The sequence below is a fragment of the Podarcis erhardii genome (assembly GCF_964252035.2).
Source record: "Podarcis erhardii genome assembly, chromosome: 18".
NCBI classification, from domain to species: Eukaryota; Metazoa; Chordata; class Lepidosauria; order Squamata; family Lacertidae; genus Podarcis; species Podarcis erhardii.
Genome location: NC_138516.1, coordinates 3,752,664 through 3,771,476, shown reverse-complemented (window position 1 = coordinate 3,771,476; position 18,813 = coordinate 3,752,664). Strand labels below are relative to the sequence as shown.

General features: G+C 43.7%; 1 protein-coding gene across 3 annotated transcripts in view; it reads right to left on the bottom strand.

Moving 5' to 3' along the window:
* Positions 1 to 18,813, bottom strand: part of KDM4B (lysine demethylase 4B) — a 186,542-nt gene that overhangs the window by 90,030 nt on the left and 77,699 nt on the right. For all 3 annotated transcript variants that reach the window (XM_081846063.1, XM_081846065.1, XM_081846064.1), the window contains exons 7-8: positions 11,466 to 11,569; positions 6,546 to 6,683 (exon numbers count right to left, since the gene is read on the bottom strand). In XM_081846063.1, the coding sequence (XP_081702189.1) occupies positions 6,546 to 6,683; positions 11,466 to 11,569 (242 nt within the window). The remainder of the gene's footprint in view (positions 1 to 6,545; positions 6,684 to 11,465; positions 11,570 to 18,813) is intronic.

Below are 18,813 nucleotides of genomic sequence, written 5' to 3'. Positions count from 1 at the left end.
GAGCTCTCTCCACATTTTGAATAAGCCCATGGGCTCAAAAAGGTTTGTGGCCCCTAAGAGATACAGACACCTAAAAATGCACTGGGCTAAAAGCATGGTGTATTCGCCTGCCACTCCCACGGCTAAGGAGGAAAATCGTGATAATATTAGTAAGTAGGGCTGCAATGTTTAACGTGGGGCGAGGCCGAATAGCCATCTCTCTCACACAACTCTCTCTTCCCCACACCTATACCCTTGCTGGAGGCTTAGTCCGCCAATGTGGGAAAATCTGGGTGATTTTTCAGAGGGGGCTTACTTTTCAGAAAGGAGACCCAATGGATCTCCCCACTACCACCCTCTTTCCTAACTGAAACCAAAGCTCCAAGTAGTAGTTTGGCTGCACTCAAGCGCTCAAGCTGCCAAGCGCTTAAAAAATGACACAGAGATTGCCCCGTGGGAACAATGATATAGCTATTTTTTTGAACAAACAAATAAGCAAGCAAGCTTGCGCTTATAAAACAGGAAAGTGGCAAGCACTGTCTTAAAAGTGGCATTCTCCTATTTCTCAATCAGAAGAAATGCCTCTTCTAAGATGATGCCAGCTATGATACATGTGCATATCATCTAAAACCAAAGGGAAATTCCTTCTTCAGAAATATTGTCTCTACTCATATGCAAACTGAATCAATAATTAGCTTTAAATTTATTTAACCAGATTGCAGCTCCAAATATTAGCCTTGAAGGCACACTAGGTTTGCGAAAAATGTTAGAAAGCCATTTCTAAAGCTTATTTGGGCTGGTGCTAGATGCACCATCAATAATTTTGCTTATAATCCTTAGTTCATTAATCTTCACAATTCTGCCCTACCTGAGTTAAGTAGGTGGTTCTTCTCCCCTGAGAGAAGGAAACTATGAGTGGTCCACATACATAAAGCCATGGAAGTAAAAGCAATTATGACTGTAGTGCAGATATATACACACATTAAGACTCAGCAGGCCAATTTTCAGTTAAACCAGAGTTTAGAAGGCCTACTTGTGGATTCTCTCAGGTATAATCTGCTTTTCTTCCCAACAGCCAACTTTGCACCTTTAAACCTGCCACTGAAGAGCACATTTCCTGTTAATACCAATGCTTGTCCAACAATTACAGTGGAACTCGCTTCTAATGAGCCGATCATTAAACTCCCCCCCGTGTGCATTTGTGAAGCGCAGGCAAATCGTGTCCTGCCATAGTTAGCACCAACATCGGTCCAGTGAGTTATTAGCGCTGCTTGCTTTAGGATTGTATATAATCACTCAAGTGTGAGTAACTAAAGAGCACACTGGCAAATGTAGTGTTGACTGCAGGTAGGAGGGGAAATGTAAATATTCTAAATGTTCTGAAGCCATAAGTCAGGAGTTGGGAATCTTTGGGCTTCCAGATGTTGCTGAACTACAACTTTCATCATTCCTTGAAAGCATGGGCAATGGTCAGGGGTGGTGGGAGTTGTCAGCAACATCTGGAGGAGAAAACGGAACCTGCCATAGTGGAAAACATGTTCCACCCGACAAATACCACACCAAAGATTCAGGAAAGAGTGAAATAAATGAAATAGTCACCTTTTCACATCCTAAACTTCCTTAACTGCTTTAAGAACATAAATATATGTATAACTTTACATACAGAACATACTGTCTGGTACAATCACGAGTACAGATGTTTTTCTTTTAACAAACCTATCTCACGTTTAAGAGTGAGAATTGGTGCAACCTCAGGGACACAAACTATAGTCATGGGAAAAAGAAAGCGCACCCTCTTTGAATTCTGTGGTTTTGTATGAAGACATAACAACAATCATCCGTTCCTAAGCACATCTTAAAATTAGGTAACTACAACCTCAGATAAACAACATGACATATTACACTGTGTCATGATTTATTTAACAGAAATAAAGCCAAAAGCTTGTAGAACCAACTTTAGCAGCAATAACTTGAAGTAATCATTTTCTGTAGAACTTTATCAGTCTCTTACATTGTTGTGGAAGAATTTTGTACATGATGGTACATGTTTCTGATCCATCCACCCTGGAGTTTAACATGGAACTGAAGCTACTTCTTGTTTTTTGGTGGTATCCACCAGATCAAAGGAGCAGGCCACACCTTTCTCCCACTAAATTTAGATTTTTCCAATCCATCAATAATGAGATCCAATATAAGAATACCACTCTATTCTCTATTCTATACCACTCTATTCTGCCTTGGTTAGACCACACCTGGAATACTGTGTCCAATTCTGGGCCCCACAATTTAAGAAGGATGGTGAGAAGCTGGAACATGTGCAGAGGAGGGCAACCAAGATGATCAAGGGTCTGGAAACGAAGCCTTACGAGGAGTGCTTGAAGGAGCTGGGTATGCTTAGAATTGAAAAAAGGAGAATGAGAGGAGATATGATGCCCATCTTCAAATATCTCAAGGGCTGTCACATGGAAGAAGGAACAAGCTTGTTTTCTCCTGCTCTGGAGGGGAGGACTCAAACCAATGGCTTCAAGTTTACAAGAAAGGAGATTCCGACTAAACATCAGGAAAAACGTCCGGACAGTAAGAGCTGTTTGACAGTGGAACAGTCTCCCATGGGAGGTTGTGAACTCTCAGTCTGTGGAGGTTTTTAAGCAGAGTTTGGATGGCTATCTGTCATGAATGCTTTAGCTGAGATTCCTGCATTGTAGGGGGTTGGACTAGATGACCCTCAGGGATCCCTTCCAACTCTTAAGATTCTATGATTCTGTGATAAATTTACATGTCGCCTGATTGTGGATGCAGTGTAGCACACTATTTGGGTAGGGTTTTTCTTGTTTTTATATGTTTGGTAATGTTTTGCTGGGTGCTTTCTATCATCACAGGACGCGGATGGCGCTGTGGGTAAAACCTCAGCGCCTAGGACTTGCCGATCGCATGGTCGGCGGTTCGAATCCCCACGACGGGGTGCGCTCCCATCGTTCGGTCCCAGCGCCTGCCAACCTAGCAGTTTGAAAGCACCCCCGGGGGCAAGTAGATAAATAGGGACCGCTTACCAGCGGGAAGGTAAACGGCGTTCCGTGTGCTGCGCTGGCTCGCCAGATGCAGCTTGTCACGCTGGCCACGTGACCCGGAAGTATCTGCGGACAGCGCTGGCTCCCGGCCTCTAGAGTGAGATGAGCGCACAACCCTAGAGTCTGGCAAGACTGGCCCATACGGGCAGGGGTACCTTTACCTTTCTATCATCACACCCCCTAGTTTGTTCCATCAGCCAGAAGGAAAGGATGCAGCCTGCCCTTCTCGACCAGCTGGCACATTTGTCATATTTTTGTTTTTACAACTGCTCTTTTGCACAACACTGTTCTTGCACAGAACAGCTTTTACTATTTAAAAAATAAAAATAAAAATTCTCCTTGTGGATAAAGGCATGGGGAAAGGGAAAACCAAGAAGGGGTGGTACCACTTCATATGAAAGCTATTCCAAATCACTGCCTGCAGTAAACTTTTTCCAAACGTTTATTTTGTTCAAATAATATTGAAAAACTTGCGTTTCAAAAAATAATACGGTGTGAGCAAACATGTTAACAAATAGCTGCACACAAGCCCATAAATTTCTGAAATTGGACGGGGAAGTGCCAATTGAGGGGACAACAATATACATGCTTTTAAGCAGCACCAACTAGTGAATGAGAAATACCCAGCAGTCTTTGGAGGCATGAAATTGAAACTGCTCATGTACAGACAAAGCCAAACATGGAAACAGTGACCCACGTATGCATGAATGCCCTAGTGTGGACACAGACAATCTGCTGGGGAAATAGTTGGGTTTTTTCCCCTAAGATAAAAGCTGCAGTAATGTAAAAAGAGGATTATTTGGGCTTCAAGATAGTATGTAAACCACAGCACTGTTAGGAAGAAACAGAAGACACTAAATCCTATGTACACTTACCTGGGAGTAAACCCAGTGAATTCAGTGAAACGAATTTCTTAATAACAAATAAATAAGCATGGTTTTTTTGACTATTAGATTTATATCCTAATCTATTCCAATAAATAATATATCCTTGAAAAATAAAAACATAACTCAGTTTCTCTCAGAAGAACCATGTCTGCAAGGTCCACAGCTTCTGATTCTCAATGTTCACTTGGAGCTTCATGGATTTCAAAAAAGGGAAGATCTGTTTGCTTCCACTCTTATTGCATGTTAGTTACTTGCTTTATTTTGGGTGTGTTATTCACAATCACTTATCAGTTTATTTCACCCGAAGATAAAGGAATCCAAGCAAAGTTAGAGGAGAGATGAGAGAGGCTCTACCCTATTGCAGGGGAAGATGTTTGGCTACATCCGAGATGCTGCTCCACGCACCAAAGCCTTAAAATGTCCCTTTCCTCTTCCCCCACCCCACCATTTCTCTGTGTATTGTTTTTCATCCTGGCTCCTCCTCGGAGTAGACTCTGGCTCCCAGGTCTGGGGGGAAGGCTGAAGCCCAGCAGGTTTCATCAAAGGAGTCGGGGTTCTTTGTGACTGAAGTATCACAGACTGAAACAGGCTTACATTCCCTTTTCCTTCTATACAACTTTCCCTCAGCTAAAGTCTTCCACCTTTGTTCTTAACATACAGGAAGCTTATAAGAACTTCCTCAATGGGATCACAAGATCTTCTGAAAGACAGCTTGCCCAGTGCTATCAATCTGGAAGGGAGTTCAGGGCTTGCTGGAAGGGCACTCTCTATTGACCTGGGGCAGCAGCAATGTCTGATGCCGGTATGAGCAATTACACTTGGAATGTGTTCCACAACAGAGACTCCTCAGTGGGGAAGTTGACACGGAAAGGTTTCCCTAAAGGCAGAAATTCTGAAAAGCCAAATTACCATTCTGGATAACACCAACTAAGTAAGCATGCACTGTGGGGTGATTGTCAGTGTGGAAAGAGAAGCATTGAGAACAGCTGGGGCATCTCCTCCTCCTCGTCTCCCTAGGTCCCCCTACCTAGAGTGGATTGGAAAGTCTCCCCATCACTGCTTGTTCAGTAATTTCACGCTACAATGCCCAACAATGTAAGCATGGAGCCTCAATCTAAAGTCTCCACTTCCCAAATGTCACTTGTTTTTGAACACATGGCTAAGCCCAAAATTGCTTTTAATATTAGAGCAGTTGCCCACTGGCAGCTGCCATAGTTAAAACTCTTCTCAGAATTTCCATGACAAACTACCATTTTCTGGGGTCCAAAACAATGAAATTAGATGTGTTGGGGTGAAACCCTAGCAAGCAAGGCCACAGCAGACAGGATCAGATTCCAAGTCCTCTAATAATAAAATTTGCTTAGATTAGCATGCTTTGTTTTAAAACAGAAGGTCTTCGGACACAATTTTGTACTTAGGCCTCAGCACTACTTTAAAACCGAGTCTTGAGATTACAATTCCTCATGTGTGCTTCACTTGCACCAGTGATTTCCCAGAGACCTGGAAGTAGAGACCCAATCGCCAGTTCAGAACTGGAATAACCCTCAACTCTTACATAGTCTGAAAATAAACCTTTTCAGGTGCAAGAGTAGAAACTGACTACCCGAGGGAAGCCCAACCCATTTCTCCACGAGTCAATGTGTCTCATATAAAGGACCAGTAGTCAACCTCGTCCAGAAAGGGCTATTCTGTTTCAGGAATAGCTGGTGGTCACACCTCAGAGACAGAGACAAGGCAGAATTGTCTGCCCACAGTGGAGGCTAATTGGAAAGAGGCAAAGAGCAGTAAATCAAGCAGAGATACAGCAGACAGCTTTCTCTGTGGGACAGGTACTCTGGCCCTACCAGGACCTATTCACCATTTAACTGTTTTCTCTCTCACACACAAGTAGTTCTCTCATGGCACACACTTTGAAAATACTGACGGACACAAACATATTGTAGCACACTATCGGGGGAAAGCTAGGGCTCACACCAGTGTGCCATGTTAGCCACATCAAAGGAAAAAGAACCATTGGGCGCATGTGACAGAGGCTCCAGGCATACAAACAAGCAGCTTAATGTCTAATGTTTTACAATTTTTTTATGTACTGTAAGCTGCAGAGTGGCTTGGGAAACCCAATCAGATGTGCGGGGTAGAAATATTATTATTATTATTATTATTATTATTATTATTATTATTATTAGCCAGAAACAGATGGAATATGCTTAGCTGAGTAAAAAATGACGGTAAACCCCAGGAAACCATGGTTTGCTAACTGGGAGCCAGCCTGAGGAGTGTGAACTCTTTTCCAACCTCAGCACACATTCCACATACACACCCGCTCCTTGTTTGCCTTGACTGTGGTTAAGCCTTACATGTGCTAACTCTATCTGTTAACACTAGGCAGGGTTCCCATCTGAAACAGATTTTAAAACCAGAGTTTGAAGTGCCTTTGCAAACTTGAGCCAGATGGCATGAACCATGATGCTGGTGTGAACTCAATGGTTCAGTCACGGTTTAGGCAGAAAATCAGCAGGAAACCTGAGCCAGGCAGACCGGCCCCTAATCTGCAAGGCAAGCTTTGTAATTTGCCCCATACCAACTAAAGCACCAGGATGTGGCAACTTACTTGGGTGGCCATCTTGCCATAGTCGATCCACCGAAGTGTGGCGAAGTTGGTGGACTCTGCACAGTTGAACCCGTGATTAAATCCTGCATGGTAGCCATAAGGAAAAGTAATCATGAACTCTCCGGCTTCTTGGGTGATCTGAAAACAGGAAAGGAAGAAAAGAATATGCCATTATCAAGCAAAGAGGTAGCAAAGCTTCGACCAAGGCAATGTGACCTTTTAAAATAAATCTGTATTTGTAGTAAGAGGTGACAAGAAGTACCCCTACACTGAAACCAAGATGGCGGGCTGATTATGGTGACCCAGCACTGCTTTCAGGATTCTCCATATATCTTTGTGGGATCTGTTAGGAAAGACGGCTACCCCTTCTAGAAATATGGTTTTCCACAAGGAATTCTCATGGGAACAAACTAATGCAGGGAGGAAATGCATACATTCACCAACCCAGGTGACCTGCAATAAACTCTTTGCATGCCGCACCAGGGGCCCAACCAACTCCCCCCACATTGGCTTTATGCTGCCTGAAATCCAAGCCCCACAATCTTTTAGTGTTCTGGGAAGGCCAAAGGCACACTTCTCCAGCAAAAAAAAAAAGCTAATGCTATTCTAGCCTGCATTAACAGAAGTAGAGGCACTTATTTTGCCTTGGAGTTCTGTGTTCATTTCTGGGCACCACAATTTAAGAAGGCTGTTGACAAGCCGGAACATGTGCAGAGGAGGACAAACAAGCTGATCAAGGGTCTGGAAACGCAGCCTTATGAGGAATGGTTGAAGGAGCTGAGTATGTTTAGCCTGGAAAAGAGGAGACTGAGAGGAGATATGATATCCATCTTCAAATATCTCAAGGACTGTCACATGGAAGAGGGAGCAAGCTTGTTCTCTCTTGCTCTGGAGGGAAAGACTTGAACCAATGGCTTCAAGGTACAAGAAAGGAGGTTCTGACTAAACATTAGGAATAGCTTTCGGAAGGCAAGAGCTGTTTGACAATGGAACAGACTCCCACAAGAGGTGGTGGACTCTCCTTCCTTGGAGGTTTTTAAGTAGAGATTGGACGACCATCTGTCATGCATGCTTTAGCTGATTCCTGCATTGCAGGGGTTGGACTAGATGACCCTTGGTTCCCTTTCAGCTCTATGATTCTATGAAATATAATAAAGAAATCTCAAGACCACCATAAACTACAGAAATGCTGTCACTGTCTGCAGAAGAGGATCGAAGTGACAGTATTGAGTCTGGCAATTTCAGTTGCTATGGCAAATGTGCAGCATCCTCATATGACAGGCCCCAGGTATTCTTCCCAAACTTAGGTGCTACTGGGGGTGGGGGTGGGGAGAGGGAAGAAGGGCTGTCTCTGCAGTAGCATCGCAGCTTTTAGTCCTCTCTCCAGTTCCAGTGTTAAGAGGAAGACTGGAAATTGTTTGGTCACTGCATTAGCAAACTACTCCAGAGGAACAAATTAATCAGCCCCCACAACTCTTCCCAGCTCTGTAGTTGGAAAAGTGGAGGAGGCTTCTGCAGGCAGGGCCTTGCCAGGACATCTTGGAGCTGGGAAGGGGAGCAAAAGATTGTCTTTGACCTTGCACAGAGAAGCAGCCCAAGAAGCAAATAGAGGGCAGGTTTCTGGCAACCACAATTTTTGGCTTAGTTATCAAGTCCAGGCAAAAATTGTGGACCTCTAAAACAATTATTTGCCAGTCTCAAGTGCAGCATATCAGGCAGGTGTAGTCCGAGTCCTGGCAAGCAGCGCTGCACATATCTCAGCAGCTGTATATTCAAAACATAGGCATATTTGTACAGTGGGGGAATCAAACACTAGAGAAGCACTGTAGTTTCAACCACCCACCTAAGTCCACAATACAGTAACTCTGCTTTCATGTTTTTGCGTCTTTCACAAAGATTTTCCCCACTTTCCCCTAAATCATTCCCCTTTCACTTATATTACACATGTGAGACATCTAAATCAGAGGTACCAAGGAAGAAATCGAGTGGGACAAACTTTCATAGGATGAGATTAAAGAACCAGGATGCCAAGCACAAATTTCATATCCATCATGTTTGCAACAGCACTCTGTGTGTGTGTGTAAGAGAGAGGGGGGGGAGTGGGAATATGAATGAGCTGGCACCCACTTTTCTTGTTTCTCTGCCACCAGAGTGGAGAGGTTTGGGGAAAACCACATCCTTACTTGTTATGTAATTGGGGAGCTGAGGTCTTAAAACATCTGGTTTTCCTCATTTCAGAGGGAAAGAGAGTTTGATCATTTGATTTGGACAACCAAAGAAGGGGAAACTGGCTCATGCATAAAAGAAGGCCTTCTATACACCTCCATGTACTCACAACTTGGGTGTTTGCTTTAAAAACTGGGGTCCCTCTGAAGAACAACTAACACCAGGTCTGCTGCGCATCACCAACTAGCCTGCCACCCTCTGGATTGGTTGTCTCTATCCTTATTACCACATAATTGTACAAAAACTTTCCAACTGGCTGAGTTGGGCATTAACTAACATAAGAAGGGGAAATGTCATAAGGATTTCTCTGCCTGATGGGCCAAAATGTCTTCAGCCAGCCCTGACTGAGGCAGCAGCACCAGCACCGGCAAGCAATGCTCCTGAGGCATGAAAAGTGACTGGTTAAAATGCTGCTGCGACTTACTGAGGTGCTAATGTGTCACAGCCTAATTCTTAAGCATGAGGACTTTACTCAAAAGAATGTTTAAGAGGGACAACCATCTGCACTCACGACCTCCCTCCCCTCCCCTGAGGAGAGCCAGCCTGACAGCAGTACTGTAAGAGGCTTTGTATTCCTCTGCTTCTCCCGATACAGGTGAGAGAAGTTCAGGCCTGGCCTCTGGTGCCCAGCTCCACTTGAACCTGTTCATAAATCAAGGCAAAGCTGCAGACAGTTAAGTTAAGCAGACAGAGAGATTATGCTCCTGTCAGAAAATCTACATCCCTGTGTCTTCATCCCAAGACCCACAGTGCATATCCTCCTCACATCACTGCTGTCAACATTATCCCGCCAATAAATTAGAAAAGCACTCCAGGTGACGGATGGGCTTGGGTAGAAAAGTAATAACTATTGAGGAAAAGCCAGCACCGGCTGCCACTCACAGTGAAAAGCCCTGAATTTACTGACTTCTGCAAGGCCTTCACAGAATAAATGGAGAAATCAATAGCGGATTACAGAAATACACATTTTTAATTATTAAAAAGCTCAGGTATCGATCTGATTTCTTTAGAGAAGTAAATACCATTACTAAGATTTATAAACACCCAGGTATTTGCCCTGTTTGAAGCCTGCCAGGAATTTTGATGCATTTGTGGAGGGAGAAATGGGAGGAACCTTTGGCTTTCTTTCTGTGAATGGAGGCCACTTCTGGAGAGGGCTGCTGCTTTAAGTTAGGTTGGACTTGGTTGGGGCCCAGGCTCATTACACAAAGGAGGTCCTCCTGCATCACCTTACCACAATGTGGCCTCAGAGGAGGGGCAAGGAGCTGTCAGGAAAGCAACATCCCTCCCATGCTGGGGGCCAGGCCCTCAGAATCTTAAAGCCAACCTTCCCTTGCCTTCAAAAGAAAAGGCATTCACAGATTCACCAGCCTTTAAGAGGCCTCCATTCTTGCATTGTGCACACATTGAAACAGAATTCTATGTCAGTTTCCCACATAGCTAACACAGAGGTTTTGCAAGGGCTCTCTCCCATGTTCTGTGTAAATGCTGCAGCCTGACCAACATCTACTCAGTCTGACAAAGTGTCAGAAAAAGCAGGCTAAACACAAAGTCTTAATGCCAAAGATAGAACCCCCTCTCTGGTGGGCTGCAAGTCATATTCTTCCCTACTGTGAACAGCCATTCCTTTCAGAACTGTGTGATACCCCTTTCTCAGGTGGTGTTTAAGACTGCACTAAACTTCCTACATCCTTAAAATAATTAGGAAGCGTAAAGGGAGGTGTACAATTCAGGAAAACTTTTATAGCACTATTTTTCATGCTGAAAGCTGAAATGATTCTTCTCACTCCATTTTCAATGAAGACATAATTACACTTTGGAAAAGAGCTATGCAGGTTGCTTAATGGCCAATGCATGCTTTGCTTAAACCTGTCTTCTATATTCTCACAACTACAAACTACCTTAAACATCAACAGTTCAACTGGGAAAGAAAAATGGTGGACTGGAGATTCCAACACAATTCCTCCCCTGCAGGGAATGAGGGAAGGGGACTGAATTTCTACCCTGTTTTTCAGTTCCCACACTCAATGAAAAAGGAAAGAGAAGCAGAGTGGAGCTAATGTTTCTGGCAGGATCTTGTGCTACACCTTTTAATTTCATTTTTGCACAGATTTAGGGTAGAAGAAATGAAAGTGGTCCCATTTTATCCTCCCAACTGTAAGGGTGAGAGACTTGGCCAAGGCCATCAAGCGAAGAACACTTCCTTCAACCCTGAGTATTATTCTAGCTAGCAACCAGTCACAAATATATGGTGGTGGGTTTTTTTTAACAATGTCCTCAAGTGAATGGTTGCCACACAACATCAGGCATTCTTGGGTAATGCTGATTGTCTAGATTAATTTCAATTGGGTTTCTTCAATTGGGAAACCCAGCCAGATGGGCAGCTGAGGAAGGAATTAAAGAGTACCATGTTTCACAAGTTCCACAGTACTAGTTTTGATGGGTCTTTTTCGACCACTACAATCTCAAACCACCATGGATCTCAAAGGGTTCACAATAATAAAACAAAATTTATAGATTTGTCTCTGAAAGTAAAAACGCATCACCATCAAGTTATTCCCCTCAACCAGAACACTGAACCTAGCTCAGAGCCCTACTTTTGAGTGTTTAACGTAACATTATGCTGGAGGATTCAGCTCTCGACCAGCATTCTCTGAAAACCTGTGTGTGTCCTGAAACATTATCCATACATACCCGGTCAAAAGGGATGCCGTATTTCTTCAAGATAGATGGTGAAATGAGGGTCATCTTGTGGCGGAGGAAGGCGTCACATCCTTGAGAGCTCCCAGGGAAAAATCCTGCAGGAGGATTCAGGAGAGAAACTGTTACCATCACTGACCCTCAGGCCCCCTTCCAACTCTACAATTCTATGGTTTTGTATCCCAAGGGAATCCCCTCTGACCACCTAGAGGAAGTGCCAACAGCTGCATACTTGTTACTTATCCAGGCATCATTTTTCTCATGTATGTATAAAAACTCTGAGGGTTTACGGTGGTGCCGCCTCCCCTCACCTTAAAGTTGAAACTAGGTAAGTAAAATGCACAAGGACCGCCTCTCTCCATATGAACCTACCTGGACTCTGAGACTTCTTTGTGTGCCTCCTCAAAGTCCATGAGAGGTTCAGTGGGTGGCAACACAAGAACAGGCCTTTTCTGCAGTGTTTCCCTGTTTCTGGAATGCTCTCGCCAGGAAGGTTCAGCTCACACCTTCATTATACACCTTTAAGTGCCAGGCAAAAACGTTCCTGTTTAACCAGGCCTTTTAAATGTGTTGGGGAAAGGGGGGGGGGTTATTGAGTTGTTTGGGTTTTTATTATGTATTTTGTGTCTTTTATACTGACTTTATGTTGTGAACTGCCCTGAGATCTATGGGTATAGGGTGGAATACAATAATAATAATCAATAATAATAATAATAATAATGAAAAGTAATAATGTGTAATAGGGAGCTCCCTGCCCCACCCACCCACAAAGTCAAATAAATATGTTTTGAACATGCTCAGACTAACTATGACCAGATGAAGATGAATCAGCAGGCAGTTTGAGCCTAGGTTTGTGCAAGCAGGAAAGTGGAGAAAGGTGGAAACATGGTAGTTTTGCTTGGTAATCTCTGGAGGGAAGCAAAACCTACTGGAAGCAGAAGCTGCACTTTCAGCCTAATCCACACAAACAGCAGGTGGTATCAAAACTGTTTCTCTGACAGTATGCAGACTGCAGGTGATGGATCACAGAGCTACGTTCCCCTGTGAAAAATACTCTCTACTAGGCTCAAAACCAGATCAAACTATTTTTTTTCTCCCATGCAAGTTTTTTTACACATGATTGTGTGTCTAATCTCTCAGCTGCCGTCCAAAAACAGTTTTATCACCTTATCCTCTGGGTTGGATTTTGCTCACTGTAGACCTACTGAAATTAATGGATTAAACAAAATATAAAAATTCCTTCCAGTAGCACCTTAGAGACCAACTAAGTTTGTTATTGGTATGAGCTTTCGTGTACAAGCACACTTCTTCAGATACCAATGGGTTAAGTTACTAGTATGACTAACATTGGATATCACTGTGTGTGTGAGTATAATAAATACTGAATAGCTTTGTTGATAGAGCAAGAGACTCTTAATCTCAAGGTTGTGGGTATGAGCCCCACAATGAGCAAAAAGATCCCTGCATTGCATAGATTCCTATGGGAAACCATCATGGCAAGAGTGTGAGTGTGTGCATCCTTTCAAAATGGAATAGAAAGGAGCTGCAAGGGATGAAAATTCTGTTGTCCGTTATGTGTGGGGCAGCAATATGAGATTATATTACACCCATCCTCAACATACAGCACTGGCTGTTACTGAGCTATCAGCCACAATTCAAGATGCTGGCACTATAGTACAAAGTCATAAATGGCTCAGGAACACCTATTTTATTTATTTAACAGAATTTGCATACTGCAGAAGCATAAAAGGCTTCTAAGCGTATGTTTTTTTACTTACCCATTACCAACCAACCTTGGGAAAACATCACCACCAGAGGCAGGGCCTTCTTGGCTGCAAAACCTCATTTAATGTGACACTTACTGAACATCAACTGCAATTGCAACAGTTGAGCTTTAGCTGGTATCTTATGATGCGACTTGTGTGTGTTCCTTTAGGCTGTAGAGTACCCAAGTTAATATGCTATCATCATCCTGAAGGTTACATTTCTCCACAACTCTACCCGCCTCCTCCTCAGCAGGCTTTTACACATTTCTTGGTTAGCACTAAGAAGAATGTTCTCCAGTGGGGGTTTGTGCTCCCTCGAAATCAGAAGGAAATATCCTAATGCAAGCTCTTAGTATTCCACAAAAAACTCATGCCGTTATGAAGCATGTTACATGAATACACCTGAAGCATGAAGAAAAAAATGCTGAGTCTCAGGAAACTACCACAGGTATAAGGTATTTGTTCTTTTAAACGACTCTTCAGCACTCAAGATTTCCCTAGCAGCTGGCAGAATCTGGTGCACGTGCTTGCAAAGGTTCAGATATATCCCAGAAACCATCTTTCTGAATAGCCCTGCCGCAAACTAGTATTCCAGATCGAATAAGCACTGAATGGGCCATTTTGTGTGAAATCCTCCAAAGTGGTTACTGAATTCTGAAAGCTTTCCTTTGCTTGCATCATCAAGACCACTCTTCCAATCGCAAGGTTATATGCAACCATTATGTAGATCTAATCACACTCAGGTTGAGAGACACGCTGTGCAGCTTTGTTTCTACATCTATAATCAGAAATATTGACCTGATATTTTGCTGAGGAACAGAAAGTATTGTTGAATTCCACTACACCCAAACTAGTCCTCCTTTAATCTGAAGTGCCGGCAACAGAATCCAAGGGACATCACCCATTTTGAGAACAGCATAATCTAGTAGAAATGTAACCGTCCCACACAACTAAGGCATGGCCAACATCCTGTTCCTTTCTGTATGCCTTGTGTCAATGCCACACTTCTCACACCATCAGCTTCACCAGCTTTAGTATCTTGATCTGCAAACACCTATACAGTGGTGCCCCGCAAGACGAACGCCTCGCAAGACGGAAAACCCGCTAGACGAAAGGGTTTTCCGTTTTGGAGGCGCTTCGCAAAACGAATTTCCCTATGGGCTTGCTTCGCAAGACGAAAATGTCTTGCGAGTTCCTGCGGGGTTTTTTCCCTTTTTTCCCCCCTTTTCCTAAGCCGCTAAGCCGCTTATCAGCTGATCCGCTAAAAGCCGCTAAACCGCTAATAGCGCTAATCCGCTAAGCTGTCAATGGGCTTGCTTCGCAAGACGAAAAAACCGCTATACGAAGAGCCTGACGGAACGGATTAATTTCGTCTTGCGAGGCACCACTGTATTGCCATACAATGTATTTTTACCCACTTAAAAGAGTTTTAACAAACTGGCTCTCGTTGTCAAAAGCAACATGTGCAGTGGCGATTTTCAGGATTTGTGAACAGTACCCTCATTGCTACCTGTCAATTTCTATTTTTGGTTTTTCAAACTATGTTGCAGCAGACAATGACCTTGCAGGCCTCCAACTTCAATGACCTTTCTATTTCCAACCCTGCTATTATAGCTAACCCAAGCTGAGAATGCCTTGCTGGCTTCATTCTTCTATTAGTGGCAGCATAAAACACATCCTGAGAGAATGATTTAATCTCCCTTTTCGTGTCCTCATTTTTTCCTCTCCTTGGTTCAAGCTCTGGAGTGTAAAGAATGGCTTCAGTTTAAGTCTGGAGCACCTTCCTCTCCTTCTAAATAACATGCTTTAGAGACAGTGTCTGGAATGGGGCATCTGTCACGTCAGCACTGACCCCTTGTTCAGAAGAAAAGCTGCATCCTTTACACAAATGCTCAATTCAATTATTGCTCCTCTCATAACACTTTGTCGATCCAGATGGAACCCTTACATTAGCAAGTACTATGTGGAGACTCCACATCCTGCTACCCACATCACTTCCATCAACATGCCAAGGTTTTCACCTATAGGTACTACCAATTTAAAAGTTCCTGCTGTGCCTGCTATGTTTAAGTCCTTTCATTGTCTGTAACCAGTTGTGTGGGGCCTGAATGTCCTCTGGCAGAAACGCTACACTTTCCTGAAGGAGACACTCATCTATTAAAGTACAAAACGCCACCACGTGTGGATGAGTGTACCTGCCTTGTTCTGATACCACAATATCTTCTGCTGGCTCTTCTGATTGCATTTGGAATTCAAAAAATATACAATAATAAACCTCCTTTGCACCTATGCCATGGATTCCAGTGGCAATGGCTTCAACCTTAGGCAGCTAGTGATGACCTTTAAAGCTCTAAATAGCATGGGGCCAGATCATTTGACGGACCACCAGCATGCCTATCTGCCTGCCCATACCTCTGAAGCCCTACTGAGGTGTTCACCTATCAAAGTGACACTGGAGAGCACATGGATGACAGCACTATTGGCAGTGGCTCCACAAATTTTGGAATACAATTCTTCAGGACATAAGCCAGACACCATTCCTCATGGGTTATAAAATGCTTTAAATATGCAATGTAGCCTTTAGTAAACAAATGGGATTGAAGTTGCAGAATTATTATTTCGGTCCGGTTTGGATAATTTTTGTACCTTCCTGGCCAGCTTTTAATGCTGCATGTAATATCATTTTGTTGTCTTAAAGGTAAAGGTGAAGGTACCCCTCACCACTAGGTCTAGTCACAAACGACTCTGGGGTTGCGGCACTCATCTCGCTTTATTGGCCGAGGGAGCCGGCGTACAGCTTCCGGGTCATGTGGCCAGCATGACTAAGCCGCTTCTGGTGAACCAGAGCAGCGCACGGAAATGCCATTTACCTTCTCGCCAGAGCGGTACCTATTTATCTACTTGCACTTGACGTGCTTTCAAACTGCTAGGTGGGCAGGAGCGGGGACCGAGCAATGGGAGCTCACCCTGTCGTGGGGATTCGAACTGCCAACCTTCCGATCGGCAAGCCCTAGGCTCTGTGGTTTAGACCACAGCGCCACCTGCTTACAAACACTTGTTGTCTTACAAGGTTTTAAATTTGTATTTTATTCTAAGTATTGTACTGTATGACATGCAGTTATAAACACATTTATTAAATCAACTAACCATGGCTAGAAGAATCCAGTTCTCCAAGTTAGGGACCTTGGAAGTTGCCTGGTACAGAGTCAGACCATTGGGTCCATCTAGCTCAGTATCATTCAGATTGGCTGGTAATGGCTCTCAAGGGTTTCATGTAGGGTCTCTACCAACCTTACCTTGAGATGAAACTGAAACCTTCTGCATGCAAAATAAATTCTCTACCAGAGGATTTCAATCTCCTTTACATGTGTGCAGAAGGAGAAGGGAGGGGAAGGAAATGCGCTAGCCAAAGGCTTCTCCAGACCCATTCCCATAACCGGGCCATAAGTTAATTTAGGAAGATGATAAATTTTGTTTTCGAACAGTAATTTGTTTGGTTACATGTGCAAAAGCAAATCTGGGGACTCACCTGAAGCATGGAAAAATTGAGGTGGCAGATGCAACATTTGTGCTGGGAGGATAAACTAGTTTGAAAAATGAGGCAAACCACGGGAAATACAGCCACAGAGAGCAATCTTGTCTGTTTTCTATCACTGTGACCAAATATGTTAATGCTTATAAGAACTGGCCCCTGATAAAGTTGTCCTCACTGTACATGTCTCTGAAGGAGAGTACTGTTAAGAGTTTGTTGCGAAATTTGGAAAATAAGGACCTTATCTCGAAGGCAACACCATTGTGGGTTCTGGCTCCAGCACATGCTGCACAACTGAATTCTGCTGGGATAATGTGGAAGCAGACTTGGAAAATTCCCCAAGGGCACCTGGCATTTGCTTCTGGTACCCAGGAATTTACATTTTCTCATTATTCCACAAGGCAGATGCTAGTGTCAATGTGCTGCTGGCTTCAGAATGGCATCTGGGAGTGTAAGATATTTTTCTACCCTTGGATTGATCCAAAGGAGATTCTGGCTAAAAACTTTCTGACAGTAAGAGGCGTTCGACATTGGAATGGTCTCCCTTGGAAGGTTGTGGACTCTCCTTCCTTGAAGGTTTTTAGGCAGAGGTTGGGTGGCCATCTGTTATGGATGAGATTCCTGCGTTGAAGGAGGTTGAACTGGATGGCCCTTGCAGTCCTTTTCAACTCTACAATTCTCTGATTTTATGATCCTGGTCATGACTCATGGCACTGAACTAACTCACTCTCTAGCCTTAGGATTTTGCATCAGTCAATGCTTCCACTATATGCTGCTGATTAAACAGGTCCCAGTGGGCAGGCAGGGGGAGAATGCTGGGAGTGGAGGTAGGGAAGAGGAGGAAGTATACAGGGAGCAAAATATAATTCCAACACTTGAACAACAAAAACTAATTGATGCTACATAATGGAGGAGGGTTTTAAAAGTACAAAGAATTACTGGCTTCTGGCAACTCCCCCCCCCCATACTAAAAGCATTTCAATTAGAATTATGCATGCCTGCCACCCAGTTCATCGTCCTTCTCTGCAGTTCCTCTTTTTAATGCACAGTTTAAGTGGCTCTCATTAAAGCTACTAATAAAGGAGCACATTTTAAGTGATTAGCACCAATAACGTGGCAACACATTAATGGTCCCTCCATGGGCTCTGCAACTCTCCCAGCGAGCCCATTTATAGCTCAGCTATTCATTTTCCATATTAATTGCAAGCTCGTTCCATGCTCTGAACATCTTTGGAACAGTGATGCACTGGAAGGCAGGGCATTACTGCTGTTTGCTGCTCTTCACCGCGAATGCTGACCCCACCTCCTCCTAAACCACAAATGCTATAGGGGAGTTTGTTTAAGACCGGAATATACAAGTCTAGAGGGTAAACAGACTACTGATATGATAAACCCATAAACTCCTAGAAATCTGGTACTAGAGATTAAGGAAATAAATGTGATCTCATTTCTGCTGAGGCCTGGCCCTTAGAAATTGAAAAGTTCTTCTCTAACTCTAGCAGAGGGGAACAGCTACAGTAGTACCTCGGGTTACAGACTCCGCTAACCCAGAAATAGTACCTTGGGTTAAGAAATTTGCTTCAGGATGAGAACAGAAATTGCGCGGCGGCATGGTGGCAGCGGGAGGCCCCATTAGCTAAAGTGGTACCTCAGGTTAAGAACAGTTTCAGGTTAAGAATGGACCTCCAGAACGAATTAAGTTCTTAACCCGAGGTACCACTGTATTGCCATAGCAGACAGAGAAGACACATTTCTGTTTTCTGTCGGGTGTCTGAAGGTTTTAAGAGAAGTTTATAAGAAGTAATGATTTAGTGTACAGTAGTACCTCGGAGGTTGAACGGAATCCGTTCCGAAAGTCTGTTCGACTTCCAAAACGTTCGGAAACGAAGGCCCGGCTTCTGATTGGCTGTAGCCAATCAGAAGCCAGGTCAGACGTTCAGGTTCCAAAGAACATTCACAAACCAGAACACTCCCTTCCAGGTTTGCAGTGTTCAGGAGCCAAAACGTTTGACTCGCAAGGTGTTCAGGATCCAAGGTACAACTG